This window comes from Oncorhynchus masou, chromosome 12, assembly GCF_036934945.1.
Source record: "Oncorhynchus masou masou isolate Uvic2021 chromosome 12, UVic_Omas_1.1, whole genome shotgun sequence".
In the NCBI taxonomy this organism is placed as follows: domain Eukaryota; kingdom Metazoa; phylum Chordata; class Actinopteri; order Salmoniformes; family Salmonidae; genus Oncorhynchus; species Oncorhynchus masou.
In genome coordinates, this window is record NC_088223.1 from 60,507,339 (window position 1) to 60,519,192 (window position 11,854).

At 41.1% G+C, this 11,854-nt stretch overlaps 2 protein-coding genes across 2 annotated transcripts in view; one reads left to right on the forward strand and one right to left on the reverse strand.

Annotated features, from left to right (window-relative positions):
• The window catches only part of LOC135550534 (teneurin-1-like), a 187,786-nt gene extending 183,033 nt beyond the window's left edge, over window positions 1-4,753 (forward strand). The window contains exons 32-33 of the mRNA XM_064981453.1: window positions 1,265-1,407; window positions 1,538-4,753. Coding sequence (XP_064837525.1) covers window positions 1,265-1,407; window positions 1,538-2,293 — 899 coding nt within the window. The 3' untranslated portion in view covers window positions 2,294-4,753. The remainder of the gene's footprint in view (window positions 1-1,264; window positions 1,408-1,537) is intronic.
• Window positions 4,754-5,993: 1,240 nt separating this feature from the next.
• agtr2 (angiotensin II receptor, type 2) lies at window positions 5,994-11,132 on the reverse strand. The gene is made up of 2 exons (XM_064981452.1): window positions 11,031-11,132; window positions 5,994-8,581 (listed from the first exon to the last, which is right to left on the reverse strand). The coding sequence occupies exon 2, from the start codon at window positions 8,531-8,533 to the stop codon at window positions 7,424-7,426; it is 1,110 nt and encodes a 369-aa protein (XP_064837524.1). The 5' UTR covers window positions 8,534-8,581; window positions 11,031-11,132; the 3' UTR covers window positions 5,994-7,423.
• Window positions 11,133-11,854: the final 722 nt, after the last annotated feature.

Sequence of the window (11,854 nt, forward strand, 5' to 3'; positions counted from 1 at the left end):
CCTCATTCTTAATGATAGCAGGCCATACCAGTACCCCTCCCCCACCTTGCTGGCGCCTGACTCAAAATTGTGCCCTGTGTCCATTACTGATCCAGCCATGGGCCCGTCCATCTGGTCCATCAAGAGTCACTCATTTCATCTGTCCATAAAACCTTTGAAAAATCTCTCTTCAGGTATTTCTTTGCCCAAACTTGTGAATCTTATTCAGTGTTGGTCGTGTTTCAGCCTTCTTGACCTTGGCCATGTCTCTGAGTACTTACTTGACACCTTGTACTTCTGGACACTCCAGGTAGGTTGTAGTTGTGGAATATGGTGGCACTGGAGGATAATGGGTTCCTGGTAGCTTGATGTTTAATTCTTCTCAGTTGTGGAATATGGTGCCACTGGGGGATAATGGGTTCCTGGTAGCTTGACGTTTAAGTCTTCTCAGTTGTGGAATATGGTGCCACTGGGGGATAATGGGTTCCTGGTAGCGTTTGATGAATATGGTTTAAGCTTGATGTTTTCTTCTCAGTTGTGGAATATGGTGCCACTGGGGGATAATGGGTTCCTGGTAGCTTGACTCAGTTGTGGAATATGGTTTAAAGCTTGACGTTTTCTTCTCAGTTGTGGAATATGGTGCCACTGGGGGATAATGGGTTCCTGGTAGCTTGACGTTTAAGTCTTCTCAGTTGTGGAATATGGTGCCACTGGGGGATAATGGGTTCCTGGTAGCTTGATGTTTAATTCTTCTCAGTTGTGGAATATGGTGCCACTGGGGGATAATGGGTTCCTGGTAGCTTGACGTTTAAGTCTTTTGCAGTTCATTTGCGTCTTTTCTTCTCCATGCGTTCTTTGCGCCCCAGTTGACTATTCGCAACAAAACGTTTGATTGTCCGGTGGTCACGCCTCAATAGTTGAGCTATTTGAAGAGTGTTGCATCCCTCTGAAAGGCATTTTACCATTTGACTTTTCAGTTTCAGTTAAATCTCCTAATAGTTATGCACACCTTGATATAAGGTGTTATTCACTTTCACCACACCCTCCCTCATTACACAAATACATATCACCTGAAAATGATTACATCCCATAAGCATTCAAGTTTATATGGTTTGGAGTTGGAAAATGTGAATAAAAATAATGATAAGAACAGAATACTCACTTTTCTAATAATTGTTCACGCAGTGTAGACAAATAATTAGACAGGATGGTTTCAATTGGGTTGCATGACAAAAGCTCAAATCCAATGCCCTGTCATTGACTCCTCGATACCTTCTGTCTTCAGACATCAGCAGTTGGCTGCAACTGTTTGGGTTCCAGCTCCACAACGTTGTCCCTGGTTACCCCAAGCCGGAGGTGGAGAGCATGGAGCAAACCTACGAAATGATGAAGACTCAAACCAAGACACAGGACTGGGACCCTAGCAAGGTGAGCTAAACCTAGACTCGGCCTAGTCTAACAGAGCCTAATCTCCAGCCATGTATGGTCCTTAGATATTAGATGACCTGAAAATCCTTATTATCATTAGATAACCATCCCATGTGTGTTTGTCTGCCAGGTTCTGTTGGGTATCCAGTGTGAGCTGCAGAAACACCTAAAGAACTTCATCTCTCTGGACCGACTGCCTATGAGTAAGATGACTGGTCAGCTGGGGGCGTGGCATGGCCGGAGGCCCCGCTTCTCTGCCATCTCCTCCATCTTTGGAAAGGGTGTCAAGTTCGCCATCAGAGATAATGTTGTCACCACCGAAATCATTGGGGTTGCAAGCGAGGACAGCCGGCGTGTGGCAGCAGTCCTAAACCACGCGCTCTACCTGTCCGGCCTGCACTTCACGGTAAACGGTCTGGACACTCACTACTTTGTCAAGCCTGGCCTGCTGGAGGGGGACCTGGGAGTGGTTGGCCACAACGGAGCGGGTCGCGTCCTGGAGAACGGCGTCAACGTGACAGTGTCCCAGATGACGACGGTGGTGGATGGGAGGACTAGGCGCTTCGCTGACATCCAGATGCAGCACGGGACTCTGTGCTTCAACATCCGCTACGGGGCCACAGAGGAAGAGGAGAGGGAGCATGTGCTGGAGGTGGCCCGGCAGAGGGCGGTGGAGCAGGCCTGGGTCATCGAGCAGAGGAGGCTGGAGGAAGGAGAGGAGGGCTCCAGGGTCTGGACAGAAGGAGAGAGGCAGCAGTTGCTCACCACTGGACAGGTTCCCGGCTATGACGGCTACTTCGTGCTCCCCGTGGAGCAGTACCTGGAGCTCTCTGACAGTGCCAACAACATTCACTTCATGAGGCAGAGTGAAATAGGGAGGAGGTAACAGCGGCATCGTGCTTCTCTACTGCCGTGGGTTCCCCTTCACCAAAGACAGTCTGTTTTTAGACATACAATGATTTGTTGTACCGTTTTTTCTAGAATGATGACGATAAATATACAAAAAAAAGACAACTGCCTTTAAGTGACAAATGATGGTATTTTGTTTCACCTGTGTTCTGATTGTTTTGTTTCTTCTGAGAATGAATTGATCATTTGAAACTCTTGACTGTCTATCATTTTGGAGTTACTTGGCTAGCTTATGTAATTTGACCTACTTTGTAAGCTGTTAGATATGCTGAATCTGAGATGACAGACTCCGTATCAAGTTCATTACCATATAATTAATCTTTATACATACTGTATCTATAACAGTGTAGTGAATTGCTGTCATTTCAGTTTATACAGTGCATATCTGTCTGCGATCTCTTGAGAAATGGCAGTGACAGCTACTGTCTTCTTGTGACTATGAGACTCACTGGCATCTGGAATTTTGCTGCTTTCTGTGTATTTAAAGTTCTGGTGGTACAATGGAGTAGATTGTGTGGGTTTAGACACATGACATTGTATATAGCAAGTGCTTTAGCGAGATACAAGTGCTTAACTTAATAATGTGTTGTTACTGATTATTAATCGTTAATCCTATCAATAGAATTGATCACTGGAGTTACACAGAGCAACAGGAAAAAGTATTCATGCTGAAAACCTGTACAGTACAGTTTACTTTTTTACAAATTGCTTATTGTAAAATATAATGTATTATCTGGGTGGAGCTTGTGCCTTTCTGCTCTTAAAAAAACGTTGAAGGATGACAATTTAATCAAAACATCTCCTTCCATACCATGATAAGTGTTATTATTTATGTACTGGACTAGATTCCTTATGGAGTGGCGCTTGCAGGGCAGACTATAGTGCCCTGTGCAAAGTGCTAAATCATAGTGTAAATGTTACAGAAAACCTCATATTGTAATTCACAGATATTACATTCATTGTACCTTAATTATTCTGATGCCATTACAAGGCACTCCTTCCCAGCCCCGATCAGTTATATATTAGCTAGCAAGTCAATTGGCAGACAGTGCAGTAGATAAGTCTCTGCCGCCAATGTGAAATCCAAACGTCACAAATGAGTTGTGTAAGAATTGTACTGAAACGATGATACGTTTGTAAAAAATGTCCATACATGTAGGAGAAGGCCCACTTACAGTTATCAAGTGGGTCGTATAGACTTTACATATCAGAACAGGGTGAAAAGCAGAAAGAAAATAGAACAAATTCACAGTGGGTAGCTTACAAGAGCCTGACTGTGTACTAGTTACGGGTCAAATGTAGTGAATGTGAAGGATGATTTTTCAAAGAGAAATGCACACATTGAGTAGCTGTTTAAAACAGATAAAACAGTCTGGAAACATCAATTTTTAAATATTTACTCAACATGTATTTGGTCTGTGCTTAATTTACTACAACAAAGTCACATTGTGTTTCAGCATGTCATTCTTCTGTGAAAAGATTGCAAGTACTTTATGCCGTATGCCTCGGCGTCTAGTATTCCACCAAACATTAGAGGAAATTAGATGTGCATAACATTACACCATCTTCACAACAGCTGAAATATTTTGAATGCAGCCCCAATTAAACAAGCCTTAGTTCGTCAATCGTTTACTCAGTCCTTTGAAACATCTAAGAATCCTCATTATTTCTTATTTCCAAAGACAAACTTTCAAGTCTGGGATGATATTGAACTATTTATTATTTATACATTTTTGTCTCAGAGTATGACATGTTTGGAGCTGGAGAAGAGGGATTTAAAAAGTGAACGGTTGTCCAGTTATCCAGACCCATATCCACAATTTGGTTGTATTGTTAAGGATTTTCTATAATTGGGATGTGGATGGTTTGTGTACTGACATTTGTTTTCCATGCTTCTCATACAGAAATGAAACATTAACACTGTGGAAAAGGCTGAACCAAAAGCATGGAGTACAAAGACAAACACCCTATATTCTGATATTCACTTTAATACTGTCCAGTTCATCAAAAATATAACCTTATGTTGTTTTTTACTTTAATTGTCATTGGGGTGTATTGCAATGAATTGTACAAAATATAGGCTATATGGTATACTATATAACATATTTTGGGTAAATGAATTGATAGTACTCCATATAATTAATAATGCTCTGCCCATTGGTGTTCATATTGATGATACTGTCTCAGTTGGGTAACTCCGAGAGCGAAGACAGTGTGATTGCCAAAATACATTTGTATGGTATGAAAACACTGATATCGCTTGATTGCATTTTCTACTCTGGGCTTTGACCAAGAGGCATGTATTTTCTGCAAGTGCTCCAGGAAGTGGGTGTAAATAATGAGAAGAAGTTAATATATTGGGTGTGGAAAGTTCATATTAAAAACAAGGTACTTTGAAGGTTTGACTTTTAATAAATAAATGTGCAAATTCTTTATCCATATGTTTTGATGTTGTTTCTTTCATTGTATTGTAATTGTAATTGTAATTCAGTGGTTTAAATTGTTAGCTGATCCATGAAAATAATCAAACAGAAATTGTTTAAATTGAAACGTTTCACTGTTTTATATATATATTGTTGTCAAAGTTTGTATCTTTGAAGAGGAGCCATCATGTCATAGGTACTGCTGGTCAGTGTTAGTGTGTTGGTTTTCCACAGGGTAGAGGAGGGGCATCGTCAGATGGATTTCCAAAGGCAGCTATCAGATTCCTTATCGTCCTGAATAATCGTGTCTGTACTCTACCCTCCGTCTGAAACACAGAAACGCCTTCTGTTCATTCAGGTCAAGTCAGGATCATTTGCTATTTCCAAAATAACTGAGGTTGTGTCACTAATACCACATTAACGTGTTATAATAATGTATGTTCTGTAGCGTTTTGAGGCCATACCTCCTAAGGGATGTGCTTTCTATAATTGGAATGTAAGAACATGTGTATGATTGTACAGTATATTGTTGTAATTCATGTGTTCCCATGTGGTAATCTACTGCTAACCAATGGATATTGATATCATGTTTATTATTTATCCTAACTTTCCAGGGCCCCTCCTTGATTTGGAATACTGTAAGTATAGACATCTTTGCATCTTTCAGTGAAAATAACAGAAAAATATTTAATGAAAATAGCTGAAAAATATGATAACAGCAATTCAATGAAAAGTGATTAAGTGTAATCGTACTGTACAGTACATTACAGTCCAATATTTATGGTATTCGGTAGTCTGTGTAAATTGGACTCAAATTAAATGGAACAACCCGTCTGTATGAGCATGAATCAGAAAGATAGAAACACAGGTGCGTATTTGTCATGCAAAAAGGCATGTCATATCATCCATCTGTTGTTTTCATTCTGTAAACTTGTTATCCACCGCCTTGCTGAGAAATGATGAGTTTTTGTCACAACAGCATTGATGCAAATGTGAATTTATAGCTAAAGTCAATCAAAATGGTAATAACTAAACCTATGATGGATCAACAATACTGTTCAAGTACTCACAGAACACATAGGCGGTAGGTATTGGCCTCACTCTCACTGTCTCGGAGTAGATGGCTCCCATCTCTCCCCACTGCACCCAGGATCCTCTCAGTAGTGGCCTTGCTGATAGCTCCATGGTAAACGGACACATGCTCTATCACACTGACGCTTGCCATCACTATGAATGAATAGCACTGACACACAATCGGTATGGTAGTATTTACAGTACGGTAGCATCAACAGGAAATCATATCATATCCTAAGAGGAAAGAAAAGATCACACATAGGCTTACAGATGTAGGATCTTAATTTGAGCCAGTTTGCTACAGCAGGAAAATAATCCTGCAGCAACAGGAAATGTGAATTCTAATTAATGAAAAGAAGATTGCAGGGGTTGACACATTTTTCGAAAGGTAAAATCAATCTGAAATTTCAAAGTGGAAATTACAAACTTCAGAAGCCTTCTTAAACCTCAAATATGTCCAATACACTATACATTCTCATGCAACACGGTGATCCAATTAAGATCCTACATCTGTACTCTCTGGTCATTAGGAAAACACATCAGGAATCAGTATTGAAGTACAGTACCTGTATTTACATGTACGTCACCTTGATTTGTTTTTCCCTATTCTGTTCATTGTAATGTTCAGACCATATTAGTTGATAATATGATGGGTCTGGAAGGGTTTTAATAACTAAAACTACAATTTGAAGTCAAAACTACGCAATTATCAATCAGAGAGAATTCCTTTGCACCTGCAGTTCTCAAACCCAGCCACAGAGTGGCAGTAAAACGGACTATATCCATGCTTGTTACTCAGTCTATGTCCTTGTCTCCATTATTGTTGCAAACAGAAATGTCAGGAGAAAAAAAACAGCAAGTTTTGATTGTATGACAAAAAAATCAAATGAATCTTCAAATTGCTATAATGTGATGCAAACTCAACTCCTGGCTTTCCCATGTTCAACTTGATCATGGCCTTAACTGAATATATGTTTTGTTTTCACACCAAGAAGACTGCCATTACTGTCTGGCTTTCATTGTTCTGTTATATCAAATGAAGAGTGACTGGAAAACATATAATTCATAGCGTATCCTGATAAGGGTTGTACATTTGACACAATACAATGTTAATTATGGTTCAAGAGACACAAATTATACAGTTCACAGTAGATGTTTGCATGGACCTTTTCTTGCCATTTAGAAGGCTCTGTGTTCATTGACATATTTTTGTTACTTATATACAATAAAAACAACATACACATACCACATTATTGTAACTAGTACAAAGGCACATACACTGTAGTTGTATATTTCACACACTTATTATCACACTGGCCTGTGTATCTCAGAAAACATGACAGGTTTAACCAGCACATATACTGTAGATTTGGTGATATAATATCCCTTCCCCCTAACATGAGCTTGGTGGCATGGGATGTTAAAACTGACATTTCAATCTATGTTTATATCCCCTCTGTCCAGCCTGCAGGTTGTCCCTAATTAGGAGTAGATAGGGGGGTTAACGTCCCCTGGAGACTAGGCCTGGGGGTTATTCAGGATCCCCGGTGTCAACTGTTACACATCTGACAGACAGGCCTCTCATAGTCCTGCCATGTAACCTCCCTAGACTAGGGGCCCCTACTGTGTTGGTCCAGAGTCTCCAGTGGCCCTGTGTCCTTGAGGTCGCTGAGCTTCCTGGAGAAGGAGCTGAGCCTGGTGCTGATGGAGTCTCTCTTTTGGGACAGCCTGGGAGCCTTCTCCTCGTACAGCCGCCAAAGCTGCTCCCGGAAGTGGTTCCCCACAAAGCAGTAGAGGAAAGGGTTGATGGCGCTGTTGGAGAAGCCCAGGCAGAGGGTGAAGGGCATAAGGGTAATGATGGCCTGGCGCACCCAACAGCTGTGCATCACCCCCAGGGTCCTCAGGGCATCCAGGAAGGTCAGCACGTGGAAGGGGAACCAGCAGACGAAGAAGGCCAGCACCACAGCCACCACCATCTTCATTACGCGGTCCAGGTTGCTGGAACTCTTGTCCAGGCTGGGCTGTCCCCCCAGGAGGTGCTTCCCGATGCGGCAGTAGCAGCTGGCGATGACTGTGAAGGGCACCAAGAAGGCCAGGATGTTCTTGGTCAGGGCCAGGCCTGGGAACCAGTAGGGCTGGGTAGGTGGGTAGATGAGGACGCAGGCCGTGACCTCCAGCTCCTTCAGGTGGTAGGTGTCTCGGAAGGCCATGGTGGGGATGGTCATGAGGCCGGCGATGGTCCAGATCACACCGCTGACCACTCGCGCCCGACACAAGTTCCTGCTACACTGAGACTGGAGGGGATAGACAATGGCTCTGTATCGGTCCACACTCATACAGGTGATGAAGTAGATGCTGGCGTAGACGTTCAGGGAGAGGAGGCAGCCACATAGCTTACACATCAGCCCACCAAACATCCAGTTGTAGTCAAAGGAGTAGTAGACTGCCCAGAAAGGCAGGCTGATCAGGAACAACAGATCTGAGAGGGCCAAGTTTACAATGTAAGTATTGGCCACTGTTTTACGGTTGGACTTTTGACATAACACGAACACCACCAAGATATTGCCCACAAAACCAAGGACAAAGATGACACTGTAGATGGTGGGGATCAGCTTGTTCTGATGCAGAGAAGGGGAGATGGAATCACATGAGGAAGAATTGATCATTAGATCTTCTGACGAGTTGGTGGCCATTGAGAGGTTAGAGTGTGTCGATGCCATGGGTACTCTGTGTCCGTGATTGCTTTTACAGCCAACTCCCACTAAGGCCTGTAAGATAACATAAAATCAGCAACATTTTAAATTAGAGAAACAAAGTCTCCTAACAAAATCAAATATCTGTAACCTAAAATACATGCACTAGTTGCAATAAGTCAGTAACTAAAACACAATGAGACAGTTTTGGCAAGCATGGTAAGAAATTGCTCAATGTTAGTAGACACATACAGGGTGGGCCAACTGAAGAATGAGGTGTTCTCAGCCAAGACTGAATATATTACATTCTGATGACAGCCAAATATTTTTGTGATAATAGCCGTATGTAAAATAATCGTATTATAGGGTGTTATTCTGTATTTTTCTAGCCCCTCTAACAGCAGATGTAAGAATCCCCAAACCCTTTTCATTTGTCCTGAACCTAACAGAAAAAGAAATACATTTGTACAGCCCATTTGGGACTTGTTATTTGGATGGTGTTGTTTTGCGAATATGTATTGGATAGTCCTCCTCTGTGCAGGCTGGAGTCCATCTGGATAGTGTTATATAGGAGGAGACAGAAGGAACATGTGGTTGGTTGTTTTAGAGGGCTCTGGGGGTTCTGGGGTTGGACATAATCCCCTCTCCAGTGTCCCTTTGCATGAGAAACTCCCCTACATGCAGTAGTCTATGCCAATGGTTCCCAAACTGTGAGGAACTCAGTCCGACTTTAAATTCACTCTTGAAAGTTGTATTAGTAGAATGCACAAGGTCCAATTTCGAAATGAGGTAGTGAATCATCAGTTCCTCGTGTCATGTCAGTCATTGCATACCTTATAGAGCTATTTATAACTTGTCAAATGTCCAGATCAACTAGCCCATGTCAGCTAACATTTTTTTTATTTAGGTTTTTTAACCCATAGATATTGTAATTTTTTGGTCACTCTAACACATGAATACACATTGGACATGGCAAAATGTATAGAATTGCAAGAAAATTTGCATTAAAACTACTCAATTTTCTTTGCACCCCATTACAAAATGTGTAGAATTGCAGGAAATAAGCTTTAAACCTGCCAAATTCTGTCCACCAACAAGAGGGGGCTGAACAGTTTGTGTCATAAACAGTGCTTGTGCCCATAGAAATAGACGTGGCGCACACACGCAGAGGGTACGTGGGATGTTCCCCAATGCTGGAAGGGGGTCCCCAAGTGAAAAAGTTTAGGAACCCCTGATTTAAGCAACAAGCAGCACATGCAGTAAAGAAAAGTAATGCATGTTACATAGCATGGTGACTGGCTGGCTGCTGTGATCCCTCGGGATATCTTTTAAGATCTTACCTATTATTAAAAAAAAACATTTTTGTATTTGAAAGTGTGATAAAAGTAGAGCAACATTAATGATAAGGTGATTTGGATACATTTATTCTATATGAAAGTATTGTACATGTATGTAATATATTTACATTTATATCTCAATATTTATTACATATGTAATACACTGAGTGTACAAAACATTAGGAACACCTTCCTATTATTGAGTTACACCCACTTGTGCCCTCAGAACAGTTTCAATTCGTCGGGACATGGACACAACAAGGTGTTGAAAGCATTCCACAGGGATGCTGGCTCATGTTGACTTCAATGATTCCCACAGTTGTGTCAAGTTGGCTGGATGTCCTTTGTGTGATGGACCGTTCTTGATGCAAACGAGAAACTGTTGAGAGTGGAACAACTCAGCAGCGTTGCAGTTCTTGAGGCACTCAAACTGGTGTGCCTGGCACCTACTACCATACCCCGTTCAAAAGGCACTTAAATCTTTTGTCTTGCCCATTCACCCTCTGAATGGCACACACAATCCATGTAAAAAAACAAACATTATTTAACCTGTCCTCCCCTTCATCTACACTGATTGAAGTGGATTTAACAGGTGACATCAATAAGGGGTCACAGCTTTCACCTTATCTATGTTATGGAAAGAGCAGGTGTTCCTAATGTTTTGTACACTGAGTGTCAATTGAAACTAATATAATTGGAGGAGGTACTGTAGATACAATTTATGACCAAAAAAAATGTCACTTTGGGTATAGAAAATCGAATACCTTCGGTGTGTTATGTATCATTAGTTTTTACATATTGAAAACCATTTATGGATGTTATATAAGTAATATCACAGTTCTACTGTATCAACTTTAGTGTGACAAAACGTTCTAGCAATATGTTAAACTTTTAAACCTGTGAAAGGAGTTCTTAACAGAGTACAGTTCAGCACTTGAAATTGAGAAAAACACTAAAATATTCTCTGTAGAGTTATTTTAAAATACTCTGCACTAATAATGAGGCTAATAACAGACTTAAAGTATAATAGAGAGCATCATTTTGATTACATACAATTTCTCTGCAATACAATTAGAATGTACAATCTGAATGAATCCCTGAGATATAAAACTTTCTTCCAAGATAACAAACAAATGACTATTTAAACATCTCAAAGCCACTATAACATTCACATGAAGTCAATTTACCTTATATCTTCTCCTGTTCAGTGAAAGTTAGTCCCGTGATGTGTTTGCCTGAACACTGGCTGTATGAAGACTTGGTTCTGTGGTTTTTATATCCTCACTGGCCCATAGGGAATCATCCATGTCTATGAAAGAGGAACTTGACCACATGCCAGCATTATGGGCCAGGCCAGGCATTCGTCACTCCTCTATGTCCCGCTCCCCTCATAAAAACAATCTGACGTCTAGAGACATAGTACAGGGGCACTTAAAGGGACAATCTGCAGTTAAAACATCAATATTTCGACTTCTAAATTAATGATATAGACCCATTGATTCTTGAAGAATATAACTTATGAGCTTAGCTCCACTGTCGTACTCAATCAGAACCTAAAATAAACTTGTTTTACCCCAATGTTTGTGAACAATGTAAATGTAAACAAACACTGTACAGCCTCAAATCATGAATAAAACTATACTTTTGATATCATGGATGGTCAGTCCTTCTATCCATAGCTCTGTCCGTGACTTTGGGAGTGGTTAGATTTCTCCAGCCCCATGCCTCAGCTGTTTACCAAATCAGTGGTGGAGTGCCTACTTTGTTATTGTTCGAACTGCAGATTGCCCCTATAAATCCCATGACATGGTTTTAGTTTGGATTAGCACCTCATACACAGGCTCAGTCCAAAACTCTTCTATCAGAGTTCAAGAGAATCTTACTGGGGGTGCAGCATGGACAGTGAAAATCTCACACATTATATAAAAGAACAGTTAGAGATGTTCTCCTCAACCTACAACACCCCATGTAATGCTGATTTGATTTCCCTAAAAGAGGCCAGTCCAGAATT

Bases quoted from the DNA above. Each gene is read 5' to 3' on its own strand.
- agtr2 (XM_064981452.1), bottom strand. From the start codon at position 8,533: ATGGCATCGACACACTCTAACCTCTCAATGGCCACCAACTCGTCAGAA.